The sequence below is a fragment of the Takifugu flavidus genome, chromosome 7 (genome assembly GCF_003711565.1).
Source record: "Takifugu flavidus isolate HTHZ2018 chromosome 7, ASM371156v2, whole genome shotgun sequence".
Classification (NCBI taxonomy): Eukaryota; Metazoa; Chordata; class Actinopteri; order Tetraodontiformes; family Tetraodontidae; genus Takifugu; species Takifugu flavidus.
In genome coordinates this window covers 15113480-15133399 of record NC_079526.1, presented here as the reverse complement: position 1 = coordinate 15133399, position 19920 = coordinate 15113480, and the positions used below count along the sequence as shown (strand labels likewise).

The window sequence follows — 19920 nt, the reverse complement described above, 5'->3', positions numbered from 1 at the left end:
TTCTAATATCAGATGGAGTTAGGGGGATTTATGAATTGAGTGGGTTCGATGGGAAGCGGACCGGGATTAGAGGACTGAGACCAAAGATAGCGGCTCAGGACTGTGTGAGCGTGTGCCAGAAGAGTCCAGACGATTCCTGGTCTCCAGGCTGGCCAGCGGCCACCGAGGCTGCTAACTTTGCAGTCTGCTCACACACACCGAGCCCTCCTCTGGACAAACACAGCAGTCTCCTCTGTGATGGATGTGGACTCTAACTGCCACCACTGTTTTTAGCCCTCTAAATATTTCTGCTCCTGCACAAACACTTCAATGTGTTTGACACCGGCCTCTGTTTGGCTTCTTTGTGTGTAATATTTGCACCTGCTCCATCCATCTATCTGACCACAGCGCAGGCAAGGAAAACATACGGCGGTTCATGGAAAAAACCATTCCAAGCCACATTCATGCTCGGGCGACCGTAGCTTACATGACTTAGCTTTAAATGGCAGCTGTGATGCTGCATACTATCAGCCCTAAAAGGATTTACGCTCTGATTCTTTAGATGACCCCATAGAACAGTTTGCAAGAGTAAGTACAGACTTTACAAACACGTTTCAACATCCCATCCACAGAGATCCTCAGGAATCAGGAAGCAGCTGAGCCTCCGTCCTTTCTGTGCTGGTATCACAGCGGATCAATGCAGTTTTTAATTGACAAAGCCAGACAGAAAAACCCACTGTGCCGTGGCTTTTGCTGGTAATTAGCAGCAACCTCATCAGGGCCTTCAATGAGATCATTGTATCGACTCGGTAAATGGACTGCATTTATACAGCACTTTTGTAGTCAGCATGACTGCGCCAAGTGCTTTCCATTACACCAGCATACATTCATATGCTGGTGACTGTGCTGGAGTCTTCTATCAATGACCACTGACACACACACACACACGCGCGCGCGCGCACGCACGCACACACATGCACATCCAGATAAGGCAGCAACTGGATTTGGGCTTCGGTATCCTGCTCAAGGACATTCTGACATAGACACTGTAGGAGCTGGGGATTGAACTCTGATTCTTCCTGCAGTCAGTTGAGCCCGGCCGGATCCGTGCTTTCAAATATAGATAAAAATGTTTCTTTTTTTTTTTTTGCTACAGCGGCGCCGGCCAAACAGGCCTTAATCTGATATTAACATCCAAACAAAAATGTGGGAGGATGGTCCACAGACTGCAGTAAATGACATTTTAGAACACACAGATGTGGGTGGGAGGGAGCTTTTGGAATTGTTCATGGTGGAGAAAATGGGATTTTTTTTCTTCCAACAGGGTAGAAAGTGATGCTGGATTAAGCAAGAAAAACCAACTATGGCTGAAAGAGTCGCTCAAATCCTTGTTGGGAAATGATTAGAAAACGTATAATTAAAGTACCGTAAATAATCAAGAACTCAAAAATAAAGGAAATGAAATCCACGGTTCCAGGGTAGCGTGCTATTAGTCATGCTAATACTGGGAGCCCTTATTGTGAAATTCAAGCGGGCAGAGATTAAAATTCAAACGGAACCGTATTTCCCTTCTGTCCCCTTCTGAACTGGGACATCCATAAGGAAAATTCGAACGTTTATAGTTTCGCAGAACCCAGAAAGGTCCGACACTGAGCTGCTTCCAGCCTTTTAGGGAAGGTGAGGCTAACGCTGCGCGACAGCCCAGATTAGTCTGAAATGCACTGAAGGGTGTCTGTATAATACTAAATTGAATTAAAGTGTAATTAGGAAAACGATTGCCTGGCCTGGCACTTGTGCACGTCCGTGAGTGGACGAGTTCCCCAGAGAGAGAAAAGAAATATTATTTAACACATTAATTCTTAGCTAATTCCTAATTGAATAGGGAGAAATACACCGATTAGGTGTCAAAGATCAAAGATAATGATTTAACAAAAGAAATGGGATCAAGAGTGAGAAGAAAACTGGAAAACCCCGAATCACCTCACCCCCCGCGGAGCGGACGGTCACCTTCGGACTCTCACGTAACCATTTTCACCGTTGTTTAAAATAAGGCAACAAGCACAACGTGGAAACAAAAGCCAATCACCAAGTCTACGCCGCCATTTCCGGCCCAATTTCCAGAACGTTCCAGAGGAAGAGCCAGATGTCACATCCTGTCCGGGACCCAAAGGATCCATCTGAAATATTCCCAAAGCACTTTGTGTGTCTCAGAGGAAACGGAATGGAAGCACACGGAGACGCTCGTGCTGATTCCACACAGATCTTTTTCCTGCAAAACAAGGCGAGTTACACTCCGGTTACACGACCTCATTTAGCTGCAGGCGCTCCCTCCGGGGGAAGATTTATGAGCACGCCATTGTGTGCACATTTGTATGTGTTTTATAACGCAAAGGTAAATCATTTGACACCATTTCATAATTAAGTAAGTAAATCATCCGTGTTGGGTGGAAAACTTTGGAATGGCGTGGAACGAGCTGGAAAGGTCTCCGCATATCTGCTGCTGAGGAGGGATCTTTTCAGCTCAACACCAGCGTTCTATTTACCTACGGACTGGGAGGTGATTAGCCCCAAAAAGACAGCGTTAGCTTTGGGACCCTCCAGCGAACGGCACAGGTAAATAAACGGCAGCGGCGGGACGGTGAGTGCGCACGTGTCGTGTTTAAAATGCTAATTCTCTTGCCCATTTTTAAACAGAGCTCATCATCCAGTGAAGGTACAGCGGGCCTCTGCTGGCTAATGATGCAGCAGGAATAACAAAGGTGAGCACGAGCTGACCTTCAGACCGGGAATATAATGAGGTAAACAGCCACCACTAAAAAATAAAACACTGGCTCTGCAGTTGCTGTTGTGTTCCTCTTTAGATGTTCATCAACAAGATTAGCACTGCTGGCCGTGCATGGGGTTGGAATCACTTATTCCAGCTCATAATCCCAGCTGTACTGATGGGTGGTTGCTACTGGGGGGCTTATTCTGGTCATCTGGAATATTAGCAGGATGGTGGGTTGTCGGCCGAGTGCGGAGGAGGGATATTGGAAGACGATCGCTCTGAAGAGCAGTGTTTTGTCTTCGTTCATTCTCCTCTCCATATTGTTTTTTGCTATGTATTCCTGGCATGCTCCGGTCTCCGGTCCACCCCCGTGTCAGTCATTTTCCAGCAACACCCTCACATCACAACGTTCCATTTATTTGCTGAGTGTTTGTGATCACATGTAATTTGATTTTCTCTCCACTGTCCCAGTGTTGATGGCAGCTGATGAGGTCTTAGAGAGCCAAGCCTTTTATTCTCAGGGGAGCATGTCCCAAAACAGCATCTGGCCCTGCCTCAGAGCCAAACACGGTGGCTGGCTGGCACACACACACACACACACACACACACACACACACACACACAACACACACACACACACACACACACACACACACACACACACCAATACTATATTTAGTCCAGTCTGTCCTGCTGTTTTAGCTCCAACATTTGTCCATCCTGCTAAATCTGACTGCAGTCTGTTGTCTGCTGATTAAAATCTCAACGCTGTTTCATTTTGTTTATTGCAGGACATATGGCGTCTAATAAAAGGGCATTATGCCTTCCCATGTGACAGAATCGACCTCTTCACACTGCAAGAGGTCCAAAAAGGCACATTTTGCTGCTAAAGTGTGTTCCAAGAAAGGTTAAAAAGTAATCTGAAGTTATTTTCCACCGTCCTTATCTCTGAGATGCGGTCTGAAAATAAGCCGTCCAGGAAGTGCACGTTCCCATCTATCAATAATCTGATACGTTTCAAATTCAAAGGCAGCCTCGAATGAGTGCTGGGTGCCAACGTTTTAAGGTGAAAAGCTCAGATTGTTTTTTTTTTTTTAAATTATTCTTTCACTGAGCTAAGAAATTGGTGTGAAGAAGGCGAAACCTCGATGCCATCAGAGATGGTTATTATCCCACCAAAACAGGGTAAATCTTCCCCAGACTGATGTTTACAGCAAAGAGGAGGCCGCTGGTGCAACAGCCGTGACCCTCAGAAAGGTCATTTCAGACGCAAAGGGGGGGAAACCCACAAAATGTATGCAGGCTATCAAAGACCCGATATTTAGCTCATTAGCCGCTTGTTTCCCCTCTCTCTCACGGACGCCCGGCTGGTGTTTGCCGTCATGTCTCCATACAGAAAGAACTCACAACATAAAGGATTCAGACTCGCCGACACAGATCCATGAAGCGTGTGTCTGTGCAACAGCAGCTTTCAGGGAACCCCCCTGTTGTTTGGTGTCACTTTCAGGGAAGCGCTGTTTATTCCGGCCCTCCCCGGCGAGCGCCGCCACACGTGACTCCTTAAATGGAGGATTTTGTTGTCAACAGCTTCATTTAAAAAATGTGCAGGGGAAGATTGAAATGCAGCGGTGGCTGGCACAGGTGTGCAGCGCTGTGATTTCGCCTGTTTGTGTTCTCTGCGTTCCAATTAGGCCTGCTCGCGGTCCACGTGGAACGGATTTGGAGCGGAGCCGTCGGCCATGTCTGGAGGCTGATTGCTGAGGTCATTTATCAGCAGCCAGCCACCCCAGGCCGAGGCTGGGCACTGACCTGCGTTCTGTAGGAGCTGACTGTCCCACTAACGCTGCAATATGGGTGTAGAAGCTCTACAGCCGCTGAAATGTTTGCTTTTCCATCTCTAGAGGGAATAAACTGCCCTTGTCCCCTCTTTTAAATGTGGACGAGCCTCAAGGGCGAATAACTGGGAGGAGGCGACAGCAGGAAGAGGAATGAAACACCGAAGGTTGGGTGTTGCCAGCCGAGCAATCTGCTGGGTCAGAGAGGCACCCCCGTGAGCGTCTTTGTCCCGCCTCGTCCGACCCATGTGATCAGGATCTGTTATTTAAATCAGAGTAACGTCGGAAAAGTTTCATCACGCGACTGGTGAAGCTGCGTCGCCTCAAAAAAGCACGAGAGACGAGCGGTGTGTGTTGGGACTGAAAACCTGCGTCTGGACCACTTGTCCCTCTCACGTCCCGGCGTCGCCTGTCTCCGTCCTTCTGTGGGGACGTAACTGTCCAACAACAAACCTTGGTTCTGCAGTAGGAATGTTCTGCTCAACTATTGTTATTATTCACATTCCTGGGTGGCGTCTGAACGGGCTGCATGTGAGACGTAGGTTTCAGTGGACAGGACGCGTGTCCCTTCAGACACCACATCTGGACTCATCAGTCCCCTTTTGTTCTGGGGCTCAGAGCAAGATCCAGATGTTCTAACCTGAAAGTGGAAATGTAGCATTACAGATCTACCTGGGATGGAAGACTTTTGCGTGGATGAAAAAGAAAACGTGCACATCTGTCCTTCAGAGCTGCTACGCTACAGGCGTCCATCTTATCTCTGCACCTCACAAGTGAATCGCTGTTAGTTCATCGGCGCTGGAGAGAACGCGGATCTCTGAATCAAAGACAAGGAGAAACGTGCTCGGATTGTTTCTCCAGGCTCTTAGACATGCAGCCGGTTGCCATCTGCCCGTTTGCCCGGTGCTCTCCCACTCAATGAAAATGAAATTATGTTTACTCTTTATTATGCAACACAGTGTATATTTCAATCTTTGAAGTTAATGGTTTTTCAGCTGGGTTGGAGACGTTCGCAAACAATTTTCCTCTTGTAAATGAACTCGAATCCCTGATGAAAAGTGCAGCGGCCTTAACAGAGGAGAACGATCTGGCGCGGGCTGCTATCATATCAATATCCCCACATTCAGCTCTGCCTGCATGCATGAGCACACACGAGCTGCACTACACCGGCTGTCACCGCCCTGAATGAATATTCGAATGTTGGAGCCATTCAGAGGCATCAACAGGCAGGAACTGAGCGTCTGGGGAGGCTGCGAGCGGAGGAAGCAGCCTTTCCCACCGAGGATCCACTGGCACGTTTTATTATTTCTGTCTCGCACACGTTTCACATGCATTCGATGCACGATTGGCTCGCACGATTGTAAACCAAGCATGTGTCAAAACACATCCTAAAACAAATGGCAGCCAGCTATGTGAGGAAAAGACGTGAAACGGGTTCGACGTTGATGCCGTTGCAGCTTGAGTAGCCGTAATGAGTGTTTTCAGGGATAATAGAAAGGCTAAAATCACTTTTGCTTCCTTTCGGAGACGCAGGAGGGCGACGTGAAGAGTGTGCAGCTCTCACACGAGGCGGTGCTGGAAAACACACGGGAGTTGGGGTTAGGGGTCCGTTTCTGCAACCGCACTGAAAAAGTTTCCACCAGAACTTTCTTGTGGGTTCTATCTGAGCGACACCAGGATGATTCAGCGTAAGGATCAGTGGTCATCCCAGCATCCCGTCCCGACTGCACCTGACGTAGCTGTAATATGGAGCACAACTAGAGAAGAAGAAGATTTAAGGGGGAGGATATTTGCTGGGCCACGTATGGCTCTACGCACACAAGCAAAAGACGTCACAACATGTTTAATGGACCACACTTGGAGTGTATGGAAACCCGCTTAAAGAGGCTTATAAATTGCTTCGCACGAGTAAATTGGACCTTTTGGAAGAGCCGTGTATAAAACATCAATTACAAAAGCAGACAATTGACGGCTAATTGTCTGGAGGACGTGGCGTTTGTTGGTTCCAGTCATTCTTACCGGAGCCAAACCAATCATCACAAAACACACACCTGACTCAATGAAAGTACACACCGTCATCTTATCAAGACCCTCGCAGATGAATGGAAGAGAGGTGCCAACTGTGGATCCTGCTGTTAGCCTGGCATGTCCACGCAGCAGCAAACACAACGCTAACCCCCACAGGTGCTATTGGCAGCCCTTCCTACGAAGATGGCCTGATCAATGCTGCAGGAGGCTGCTGGGAGGGCCTCCACAACCACAACGGTGTGCACAAAAACCCCATAATAAAGCCTTTTGAGTGCAAACAGCAATTTGCTACCATGACCAAAAAGTGTCTCAGATAAAGCTAATTAGCTATGCATCACTGTTGAATAGCAATTCAGTTGCAAACACACGCTGCCACAGAGGAATCCTTAAGAAAATAATGAGGATGAGGTGAAGTTGATCACTTCACGGCACATCAGCCGTTTTTCATTGGGGTCGGGGAGATTTGTCATGATGTCGCGGCCTGTGAGCGGGCGCCGTTTTTGGCCGGCACCGCTGCGAGAAAGCACTGACAAACGCTGACAGGTTTTTAGGCTAATTAAAAGCTCAGCCTCTCTCCGTTCCCCGATCACTCCTCATGGACACCCTTGAGTGGCATCAACTAGCACGCTCCGGCTTAAGTGAATGTTTACCTCCTCTAATGACTATCTGTCTGAGAGCTGAGCAAATGCCTCGGCCCTCTTCCCCACTAAGGTTGTACAGTCACACCTCGGACTTCCTGCACTTCTGAAGACCACTTGTTATGGTTTTCACTGTGCTCCGTAGAGAGGGTGGTGACGCAACAGTGCACACGCATGCTAAATATTGAAGGTTTCATCCCTCGTCTGTCTGCCTGGAGCCGCTCTTTTTGCTTCTTGAACCAGGTGAAAAACTTGTTCTCACTTCCTGTCAAATAATGAGCCTCAGTGAGACCTTGCACATCTAACAGTGACACTGCTGGTCCCCATCTGCCATCGATTTTCCTCCTCAATCATGATTCCGATGGATGGATGGATTTTAAAGGGGGGGTCCCCTGGACAAGTTTGTGTGTGTGTTAATTATTCAAATTACGCCCGGTGTCTTTGTGCTTCATAAACTTTATGTTTCTGTAGCTGAGGTAACATGAGGGCAAATTTTAGGAAGCTAAATGTCAGTGAAGGCAAGGGGGTGACACAAACAGGGGAAGGGGGGGGGTTGGAGGGCCACACGTGCCCCCAAAGTGGAGCTCAACAAGAATATTTGTTGCCTGTTGTTGCATCTCAGTAGTCGGAGGTCGATTCAGCACTTAGGGGTGTTGGACTGACCTTTGCTACAGAAACCGATGACATTTTGTCATAATTTTCTCATGATGGAGCCAATAGCTGTCAGGCTGAAGCCGGCCTGTTGGGCAGGCCGAAGCAGCGGCAGCACTCACGCGCCTGATAAAAGGTGCCTTTTTCCTCTATTGACACACTGAAGCAGAGAAATGTGTTTCTACCGATGTTTCACCAATCGAAGGGCAAAAACCTGTCGAGCTGCTGACCGCCATCGTCTGCGTGTTGCTATTGAACAGTCTGAGCGTCGGTGGCGGCGCTGGGAAAGTGACGCAACGCTCGCTATTCTCCAGAAAGAGAGGAGACGGATTTCAAAGGCTATGCAGGATATTCAACACATTCATTGAGACCTTTCACTGGCCAGAATCAGGAGGAATGCTAATAAAGGACGCGACTGTCAAAGCTGCTCACAAAACGGAGCAGCGGAGCAGCTCAAAGGCCGGCGGCTGTTTTTTTGGGACTCTCCGTCTGCTGTGCCGAAGTGGCTGAAGATCCATTGTGGGGCGGTTATTGTTGGGGCTTCGCATTCACTATTGAGAGGGACCGAACATCGGGAGGCGACTCCGAGAACCAGATGCCCGACTCACAGTGAAGAGGTGCTGCTTCTTTACCAAAAAAAACCCACCCTGTCTGCAGAACATGTGGCTGGAGGCGGTTGCTACGGTTCAGCTTCTGCTATGTTGAGTTTCTCCAGCATCAAAGAGCACACGGGTGACTTCCTGTTATAGGTGACTTCCTGTTATAGGTCACTGCCCAGCCGTGCTGCCTGCACCTTTTCCGGGGCTGTAATGAGACATTTCTGTGACATTTCTCGTTGATTATTGTCTCACTGGAGTTTTGCAGGTTACTTCTGATCGTGCAGAAACATGACCCGCTTTTAATTAACCCCCCAACCCCCCCACCCCTACTGTTGAAAACTCATTGTTTCGGCTCTGGAACCAGCTGAGAATAGTTCTAGCCCTGCTCAAATTGGGCTCAAGTATGTCTTTTCTACAGTGGTCCTTCACCAGTCTTCCTGGCTACACACACACACACACACACACACACACACACACACACACACACACAAAGTCAAGACACGATGATGAAACTGTGACAAATCAACTCATTTTTTACCAAATTCCAGTCGTCTTGCCCTGGGATTTAAGCTCCTCTTTGAGTTTGGGAACCAGGGAATCTCGGGACTCAATGGGGTTCATTTCTCTAATCCAATCCCTCTACAAAACCTCCCTTTGAACGTCTGCACAGAAAAGCTGAAAGGCTGCACATCTCGCTCCATCCATCCGCCTGCTTCCTGCCTCTGATCCGCGCGCTCTGCCCGACGCAGCAGCGCGCGGATGGAGCGAGCGCGGAGAGAGTCGATCTAATTAAGTTTGCTGATGGTGAAAAGCGATGATTATTTCCTAGGAAGGGGGCGCGCAAAGAAGATAACGAGAATAACTGCAGGGGGCTGACTACACCCTCTCTAGATGATCACCGCCATCATCACCATAACCGTCATTAAATTCACAATTCTTCAATTAAACCCCTTTTTCCTCGGCTTCATTTTCATATCGGTGATTTCCATCACGTCAAAACAGATAAATAGCCTTAATGTGTGCGTGAATCAATTTATTAGCAAATCAGATGTTATCATCTGTTCAGAAACTTTACTCAAATGGTGGTTAACTTTTGGAATGTGACAATGATTTAAGGGGGGGGGGGGGGGGGGTCGTTTTAAATGCTTCAGTATCACCTCCGAATCTAAACATTCGGGCAGAGTTTCTCAGAACATTTAGATTTTTCTCCTTCCCCGCCCTCCTAACTGCGTTTACGCGGTATTTTCTAAAAGAATGCTTTTAAATCAGCACATAAGCATCCTGTGACCATGCCCCGTTGAACCGAGCGCCCCCACAGACACCTCCCGCTCCCCCCAGATACGTTTCAGCCAACTGGGGTTTCAGCTGGATTAAATGAAATTGCGGTGTGTGGTTGAGGGGAGGGAGTGAGTGAGTGAGTGTGTGTGTGTGTGTGTGACGGAGGGAGAGGGGATAGAGTGAGGAGGAGAGAGTCTCGGATAACGTCCACACTGTCCCTGTGCGGGGAGTCCGGGTACCGTCAGCGGCCGCAGCTCCGCCGTGCGCTCTGCATGCGCCGCGAACGCGCGTCAGCAACACGCAGCCGAGACGAGCAGAGATCATCTGCAGAGACACTTCTCGCTTGTCGGTGGCACAAGTGAATCCGTTAAATCCCCCCTGTTGATGATACCGGGACGTTTTACATTCTTGGAACAGAAGCTCGAAAACACTTCGTCGGACTGGACCCAGAAGACCCGGCGCGCGCCGACTCTGCTGGAATATATACGGCGCTCTGAAGAAAGCCCAAACCAGAGAGAAGAAAATCCAAGAAAGAGGCAGCTCCAGGTGTCCGAGCGTCTCCTCCTTGGCTGAAGGTGCGCTGCCCGTAATTGCGCGTCCCCCGTTCCGATGCCGCTCCGGCGCGTCGCGGTCGCAACTTCTCGGTCCCGTCAGTGGATTCTGCGGAGGATCATTTCGACCAGTGACGATCCCGACTACTTACACATCCAGGTAACACAAACGCAAACACACGGCCGCTCAAATTGTCTTTCAAATTAGCTACGCATATACATATATAATCAGAATTATATCAAATTTATGATGATCAGAATTCCTGGCTCTTATTTTTGACTCGTGGAAAAATTCCCTTTCTGCCGCTCAGTTCCAGAACCAAAATTCCAAGTCAAACCCAAAATGTCCTGTCTTCCCCGCAGGACTCGTCCAGAGTGCAGAGAGAATGAAGAGTCACCGAGACCGGGGGAAGCAGCATGAGTGGCCTGTGCATCTCCATTAGACTGACGGGCCTCATGTTTCTATGGAAGTGCTTAACACTAAGCCTGCTCCAGAGCTGGGTGTCAGTGGGGACGTGGGCGGTGGACCCTGCCGGGCCAGGCTTCAGCAGCTCCGCTGGGCCCCTGGGCTGGCTCCTGTCAGACAAGGGTCCTTTCCACCATTCGCAGGAGTTTGTGGATTTCTCAGAGCGCTATCAGCAAGGATTCACCACCAAATATAAGATATACAGGTGAGCAAATGAGCGCGTGCAGTCTGCATCATGCTGGAGAGGACGAATGATTCTTTAGGTGAAGCGCAGAACTGAACTGAAGGCTGAAGAGTGAGAAAATGACTCACTGGAGTTTTGGATTGGAGGCTCTGCATGTATTATGCATAGAAAGTTCTTTAGTTCTGCAAATTACCTTTTTGTGGCTCTACTGTGATAGAAACTGCTGTAATTCAGCGTATCAGTGGGGAGTGGAAGCGAAGCTACCGGCAGAGGGATTTGAGCAAAGCAGTGGGATGTAACGGATATCTGAGGGAGCCAGTTGATGTGTGACAGTGGGCAGACAGGATGGCTTCAGATGTGTGTGGGTCAAAGTGCCCCTGGCGTGTGCGTCGGATCAGCAGCGTGCTCTCTTGACTTTGCTGCAGGTCATTTTTCTCTGCTTGCGGGGGGAAAAAAAGCGGCTCAAGAGTAGAATAAAGCCCCCAAAGTTACACACAGACAGCCGCTTCCACACACACAGCAGTGCGTCGGAATCAGTCAGACACGACGTGTCAAACCTGAGCTTTTGTATCCGTTCTGTCCTTCCATCGCGACCTGAGCTCAGAGAAACACTCCGAGCCTCGGAGCCAACGGCTGCTGGGGGGTAAAGTCTCGTACGGGCACGTGAGGTTCTGCTGAAACCTCTTCAGAAGGCTGATTCTTCTGTCTTTAGGTTAAGGTGCTATTTAATAGAAACAGCATTAAAGCTGTTCAAGCCATGTATGTGTGTGTGTGTGTGTGTGTGTGTGTGTGTGTGTGTTGACAATGGTGCCATTGAAGGCTCCACAGTCCTGCTCTGAAGGCTGTGATGCCAAACGAACACGGTTTGACCAACACTGGCATTTAGCAGCTGACCGCGATGACCGTACCAGGCAAACACCGGGAATCCTTCCCTACTTCGCTGCCGTTCCGGCTCCCACGGGCATGTCTGTCCTTTACCTTTCCCTGCTTCTTTCTTGCCCTTCCACACATGCTGTGATTTCTTTGAAATGATTTCGAACATACAGGGTGATTGACAGGGACCATCAGCAAATAACCAGACCCCCAAACGTGATAAATCCTCCTTTCCCGGAGCTGGAGTGTCCTTTTCAGTTTCTCTGAAGGGTATGCACAAATTAAAGGATGGGTCCAACAGAGACTCTTGATTTCCACCGTGTTTAACAGTGCAACAATGTCTGCGTATTGACATTTCCATTCTTTGTGTGGGGAAACAAGTCCATTGCAGTCTTTAAGTATGATGCACCCAGCCATCCATCACTGAGCATTCCAGGATGTCGGCTAGCTGGGAAGAGAGATCAGAAGCGCTTTCAACATGGATCACGCTCTGCAGTGGCTTTGTTACCAAGCAGCTCATGAATTTTGAAAGGCAGGGATGATAATCGGAGTCATTTGTATCGATCAACGACTGTTCTGCTTCTCGATGCCACATTTGCAGGCCAGCACAGAGAGAAAGTGAAACCGGGACAGAAGAGCGGCCTGCGTTTGATCGGCATGATTATTTATCACGTCTGCGAGGCCTGGACGCCCCGGTCCTGTGGACTTTAGCTATTTAAGGAACGTTTTAGTCAAATCTGTGACGTCCACTTATGGATGCAGCTGCACGCTGAGGCGTCCAGGAGTAGCAGCGAGCAATCACATTTAATTAACCACCAGCTCATGTCAATGAAACGACTTACATCCACTATCTCAGCATGAATTTCACATTTTCTCCTCGTTCCACCCACCCCCACCTCAATCTCCCCCTTCCTTGTCGACTGATCTCAAACCAATTTCCCTCCCCGGCTCATAAATATTCTCCAGAGCGCAGTTGGCCTTTCTTGTCGGGGGGCAGGCAGTTAGGGATGAGGAGAAGACTCGGAGGGAGAGACGAGCTGCACATTTATCCCCCCTGTCGGCTGGTCACCGCACCAGAAGAGCTCTTTCATACGTAAACACTGACAATGGCGAAAATTAAATGAATGTAGGTTTATTCAGTGGGAAAGTTGAAAAGTCTCGGCAGCGGACCGGATTGGGATCAGATTTGAAATTGCAACGTTTTCCTCAACTGAAGGGGAGAATTAACGGATCCGCTGGGCTGAAATCCCACCTCACAATAAGACTCCCAGTGGCTGCAGAGAACCGCAAAGAGCAGCTTCCTGGAACCAAACGTCCGTCTCCTCTTTGAATCCGAGCTTTTGCCGCAGCAGGTTAGTAATCTGTCAACAGCTTCTGTGACTCTTTCACACCGAGGGCAGCTCGTCATGCTCGTGCTTTTATTTATTGTCCAATAAATAGTCGGATGTTTTGCAGGGGAGACAAATGAATTCAGAGCGTTTTCATACCCGGCTCATCCCCCGTTCTAAATCGGCACATCTGGTTGCAAAGTCGGTGGCGTTATAATCACATCATGGGTGGAAACGGATGCACAGTGAAGAAAAGCTGGTTTCATTTAATGCTTTGGAGGCTTATCGGTGTGAAAGTGAACGCGAGAGGCTCCCACCAGTGATTTTTTTTGTGTTTAGTCGAGCCCCCGTCCACAGACAGTAGCATATTAGTCAAAATGTCAGCTCCACCCTTCTTCTTCTTCATGGGCCATAACTTTTCCATCACGCCTCATCTCCTGCGCCTTCCCCTGTCTCTGCTCCTGTCAGCCTGCGGGATTCTACATCGACTTCATTTGATGTAAGGACTCGCAATTATGGAGTGATTAGTGTTGCAATTACAGGTAGTGTTTGCACTGAGAGCGCGACAGAGACATGACGCTAGCATACCCGCCGCCCCGGGAATCATTTGGATTTAGAGGTGCAGGCGCTGTGTTTATGGTGCATCACCACCGAGTAAACCACACAGAAGAAGAAATAAGGACCAACGTTTGACGTCCACCAGCAGTGAACGTTAGAAGAGGAGACTCTCAGCCTCTGGGGAGAGCTTCATTCTCCAAGAACCTTATCTTTGAGTAATGATTGATGATCGCTGTACCGTATCCACGGTAGTCATCCTGGATTCAAGTGGTAATCATCTCTAGAAAATGCCTTCGTCATACATGACAGTAATTGTATAGATGACCATAATCGAAGTGTGTTTGTGGCCTCAATTACACTGAAAATTAGCCCTTTTCTTCTATTCACCGATAACAGAGAAGACTTGGTTGGGGTAGACCGGGGGGCAGCAGCAGTTCATCCTCTCTGCTGTTCTCCAACACTGGTCTGACTCACCTGCTTTTCCTGGTTCCTCTGTTGTTCCACTCCAATGCTTCCTGGAGAACACACCTCTGATTTAAAGTCAGGAACCAGCCGCAGGCCCAAACAGAGCTGGCTTAAGCGGATGAACATTTAAGGTCATTTCTAGTGAACTTTAATTAGAAACCACTGGACACTGCTGTGATTTTACTGTAGTATACAGGTATAGGTGCAGGTATATATTAGTTTAAGCTCTAAGGGGCCTCTTCATAACAAGACGCTCATTTAGTTTGTGACAACTGTAAGATGTTAAACCCTTTCAGATGTTTCTGTTATCATTTATCTCTCATGGTCAGACTGAGCATAATCTCAGGAGTGATGCGATTTAGTTCATTGGTGCACCGTCAGGCCCTTCGTGCTCGTATGGGCAGAAGCATTAGCAGCATAGCGACAGGACTTTCACCGAGACGAGAAGCGGAGACGCAGAGGAGGTCGTTTACTCGAGCGTGTGTGGCTGTTCACAGCAGGGAACCTGCTCAGCTGCAGCTTCCATCGCTCAGCTGACATTGACATTATTCCTCTGAAAGTGATTCATGGCACATATCAAAATCCGACTTGAGCCTTTAAGCTGGAGTCACACTTCAGAACACTTCCAGAGTTTCCTTTTTGTCCGCACTAAAATCAGAGTTAAAGCTGCAAATTGCTTGAAATTCGGTTTTCAATCAAATGAAAGCGCTAAAGCTCACAGGGTTTTAATGGAGATGCTAATCGTTACTGTCAAATGAGACCATCTGATTGTTCCAGCTCTGCTGGGTGGAACCATCTAAGTGTGTGAGTATGCTGAAGCACTTTGTATTTCCCACAACCTAGCGTGCACTGTTGTGCATCCCTGCTGGATTCTGGTCATTTCTGCTCCCACAGTCATGCACGTGGGTGCACATAAGGACGTCTGACTGCTTCTATGACTGACGCTGGTGGGTAACGACTATCCGGTCCAGCCTGGTTTCGACACCATTATGTATAACTGTTTTCATCATTAATATTAAGGTGCAAGTGTCTCCAAGCTGTTCTGCGAGAATCACCGTGGAGACGAGTGTGCAGCCCACCCCCCAATCAGAGGGTGAATGTATCCCCGGGGGAAAGAAAAGCAGATCGGCGTCTCCTCTTGATCACCAGCAGCGATGGCGGTGACGAGGGCTTCAGCCAGCGCCCAGCTTATGGCTTCTGACAAGTGTGTGATGGGGAGTTATCAGGGTTGCCAGAGGTTCCCGGCAGCAGCTCTGCACGACAGGGCGAGAACGTGCTTGACTGCGTGTTGGACGCTCCCTTATAATCACTGCATAACCGCAGTCGGGGTTTGGTTCAGTCATTTAACCGTAAACACGCGCTGCAAGTTAAGAAAGTCCTCCCTCACATAAATTCTCATGTACAAGCATACATTTCTCCAATTAGCCCCCACAACCCGAATAAACAGATACATACATGCACAAACAGGAGCCTCGGTCATAAGTGTAGCTCATACGCACAGTTGATTAGGATCATTAATTATGGCAAAGGCCTCGTCGCCCACCCCTACCTCGGCAATTAATGTTCTCCCAGGCGCACGAGGCCTTTAACCAACATCTCTGTCGTCCACCTGACCGAGGACGAGTTCATTTAAATCAGCTCAACCGTGTTCCCGTTCAGCCCCACGTGGGCGAAGGAGACGCACAAAAAATGGCTTTAAATCCACATAAACGTGTGTTTGGGGCTTTCTGTGCGTGCGCCAGCTGAAATATTCTATTCACAGCCAATTTACAGCAGGATAAACATGCCGCCGACGGGTGAATACCTTTATTTTGCAAGTTATTATTGGGTACTGGGAGCACATTTCATGGGGACGTTCAGAGTCCCCACAGCGATAGTAACTCTGGGTCATTGCACTGTGTTTGCAGCAGGGGAGATGAAAAAGAGAGCCTGAGATTATTGCATGCACGGGAATAAGTGAGAATCAATGAATATGTTCCCCCCCTCCTGGTGGCCTCCCTGTTGGACAGCACTGCTGGGGGAGCTTCCATTACCCCCCATCATCTTAACATTCATTCTGCTTCTGTTTAGAATCCAAATAAAAATCGAGTGTATGTAATGGCGCTCCGACGGGCGAAGGTCCTGAGGACGCCGCTCTGAGCCGAGCTCTTTCTCTTTTGGTTTACTCCAACACGGGAAGCAGCAGCCGCCGGTCAGGCCGTGACGAACCCCCGGCGACCGTCCGCTCATTTCCTCGCCACTTTATAAAAGCAAGTAATGGCTCATCTCCTGTAAAGGTAGCAGGACTCATGGCACCTTCCACACCCCCCCACCTCAGTATTTTAGTGTAATCCTGTTGGCAAACACACGGCTTCCCCGGTGGAGATAATTCCGAGAAGCCCGTGCTGGGATGGAGAAGAAGCCGGTTGGAGCTTCGCAGGCCGCTCCTTTGTTTCTTTTGTTTGTTTGTGAGTGTGAGCGCGCTCAGCGTGTGTTAGCGGAACGTGCGGGCCTCATTACATGCTCAGCACGCCGGCGTTCGAACAAATTGCAGAACAAAAGCAATCACCAGTCATGTCAACATACTCCCCTGAATCATCCTCTTGCTTATCTGCCCTCGCCATCTCTAATCAGGGGTGAAGTGAGATTCGTGGGAGCTTAAATCAATAGTGTATTTGTCTTATTAAAGCTCATCTGCCCACGACGCAGCTGTTTCTTCACACCAGGAAGTAGTTGAAGCTGGTTGGATTTGGCCCAGTGGGCTGAGATGGGGAGCGTGCGTGACGTCATTCGTGGCGTCAGGTTGTAATGGCCGTTGTTGTACAGCGACGTTTCACAGGTATTTCATCTCCATGGTAACGCACTGCTCTGAATGAGGGTGCTCATGATTTCTCCTAACAGAAGTGTGTTTTTTTGTCCCCCCCAACAACGTCCTCATCGATGTTTTCATTCTAATGGTGAGGTTTTAGGGAAGCGGCGCCGTTCCTCAGAAGCCTCCCGCGCTGGAACAGCCTGAGAAAACCGGAGTTTTCATCTCCGTTTGCCACATGCAGGTGATTCGTCACACAGGGTTCACACCCATCCAGACGTGCGAGGCACCTTCTGCTGCTTTGATACGATAAGCCTTTTCTTTAATGTTTCAGCCCCTTTAAGTTACATCTGAAAGTACACTAAAGAGCCACCAGCTATCAAAGCAGAGCGGCGGCGTCTCCTGTGTCACGACAGGTTCAAACGGGCGCCCGCGGACAGGCCGCCGTCTCTACGGCTGCTTCCTGCTTCCTGCCGCCTGCGCACACAGCCGAGGCTGTTATCTGTTGTTTGAGGCTAAGGAATCTGCGTGATGCTCATTGAGAAAAGGAGCCACACGACCCGTGTCTGTAAGATCCAGCTGTTTGGGAAAACAACCTCCGGATATCGAATAAATGTATGTGAAGACAGCGAATCTGTGCTGATATTCAGAAATGCCGAGTCACTGAGGGATGAACTGGAGGAAGACGGTTCCCAATCTGACAATGGAAGAGTCGGAGCGCATTTTGAGGAGCCGGGAAATCTGGTTTTCAGTATCTTCTCATTTCATCAGACATTTTGCTGTTCCTGATCATTCGTGCACATTGGAAAGGATCCGAGTCGGATAAACGCACGCGCAGAGCAAAATAAGCAGGGGAAATAGTGTTGAAAGAACAGGGCTGTTTTCTTTTTTGAAGCAAGGTCTTTTAAATACTTTCAATTTGGTTTATTTTGCAGAGTGAAGCATGAAGGACTTTTCTCCCACTTTGCACAATTCTCTTTAGGGAGGTCCTTGAAATAACTTTGAATTCTACATCAAACAACGGTTTTGCACAGCGGGTTATTTCGGTATCTGGGGTAACCCAGCTGCAGAACAACAGCGTTCTCCTGCTTAAGCCTTTTTTTTTTTTTTAAATATTTGGCGTAAAGCAAAATCCCAGTTCACAAAAGAACCTTTTCCTTTTGTTCAGACTTCATTTTGAGGAGACATAAGCAAAACATCCCCCAAATTAAAGGTTTGGTGCTTGTTGAAAATAAGGATTTACAAACACGTCATTTCATTTACACTGTTGATTTTTGGATATTTGAAGAGACAAAACAGCTTCAGATATGGAGCAGCACATGTTGAGGCAGCCTCGCAGATTTCAAGGCTTTTTTATTCCATTCTGGTTTAACGTCATTGTATTTACTTCAGCATTTAGCTATTAGAGCTATTAGGTGATTGAACGCCGTCGGCAGCGTTGGAGCTGATGGAAGCCCTCACGCCGCACGCTCCACCTTATTTAAATGGAATTAAACAAGGTGGTCGGGGCCAACCTGTAACTTACATATGGAATGATGTGAAGCCAGTCTCAACCACATTAGTGATGAGAAGAACAACAACACCCTCAGATTTATTAGCATAATTGCAGACCTTGGTTATTACGCACTTGTGTTATTCCAAAGCTACGGCCGGCGCTGGTCTCTCATTACACCGAAACAGAAGACAAAAGGTGGGCAGCATGTTGTGAAAGAGCTGTCAGGGATTTGATATGCAGGCCAACGAGCCGCATGTGGACACCCGCACGCAGGAGCCGCAGCGCCAGTCCGAGGGTGGGGAACGCTTCCGCTCGGCTCCGTCGGTAGTTCGGCATCTTGGCTTTCTAAAACGGTGACGTCAGCACGGCTGCGGATCCAAAGCTTCCGCAGAACTCTTCTCCCAGATGAGTGTTCCAGCCCGCGGCCCCTCGCAGGAAGACTCATTTAAGAGGAACCAGCATCAGGTCGCGTCTTTATGAACCGGTGACGAACAGTTTCACCTGCAGCGGCTTTTATTTAGAGGCTCTCGAGGGATCTTTTTCAGAGAGAATAATGGTGCCGAAGCGGACCTAAACACAATAGTGTATCTGGGCCAGCGGCGCTGTAATTGCTCATGTGAGACAACATCACATGTAACCCTGCAACAACAAAAAAAAACAAAAATGTGCAGATTCTTTTAGCAAAGCGACCCAACAGAAGTGGAGGGACGGCGGTTTCCTAAAGGCACCTTTTAAAGCGTAAAACACTTCCCCCCCCCCCCAACAAAGGTGTCAGCCACAGAACAAACAATCTGAAGCGCTCCTTTCTGCTGCATGATCCAAGCACATCAGCCGCTTATTTGCTGGGTGAATTTTCTGATTTGTTGTGTTTGGCAGCCGGCGGCCCCCTCAGGCTGCTGCACGCTGCGCTACATCTGAGCTATCTGCGCTTGACGGACAGGTAGCTGGGTGCGATCCCCCCCCCGACCCATTTTGAATGCGCTCCCCATGCAGCCTGCGCGTCTCACCCCCGGTGCACGGCGGCCCGGCGCCTTCGGGCTCAGGGGAGGATGTGACAGAAACGCGCAGGTGGGCGCCCACCCGCCACTCGCTGCTTTCGTGTTGGAGGCTCACCCGACAACACGCTTGATCTGACACGCGGAGGGAAAGAGCAGGTACACTCAGGGCGTGCCCCCCTCCTTTGTTCTCAGCCATTTGACGGGTTAATGCGTTTAAAAAGGTGGCGTTGGGGACGTCAAAGATGACTGGCGCGCACCTGGCGCGTCCAACTTCCTGCCGAAGTCAGACCTCTTTTACTCGTTTGGGTTCTTTGCCGTGAACCTACGAGTGGCGCCGACGCCGATTTGAAGGGTTTGGCCACAAGTCTGTTTGTCAGCCTGTCTAAATGTGCGCGAGCGTGTTCGGCGGGGAGGCGCGGCGTCGATCTCCGTCGAGCTT

The 19920-nt window shown here is 49.0% G+C and overlaps 1 protein-coding gene across 1 annotated transcript in view; it reads left to right on the top strand.

The window, feature by feature from the left end:
• The first annotated feature begins 9932 nt into the window (after positions 1-9932).
• Positions 9933-19920, top strand: part of brinp3a.1 (bone morphogenetic protein/retinoic acid inducible neural-specific 3a, tandem duplicate 1) — a 29220-nt gene continuing 19232 nt past the window's right edge. The window contains exons 1-2 of the mRNA XM_057038644.1: positions 9933-10486; positions 10690-10997. Coding sequence (XP_056894624.1) covers positions 10744-10997 — 254 coding nt within the window. The 5' untranslated portion in view covers positions 9933-10486; positions 10690-10743. The remainder of the gene's footprint in view (positions 10487-10689; positions 10998-19920) is intronic.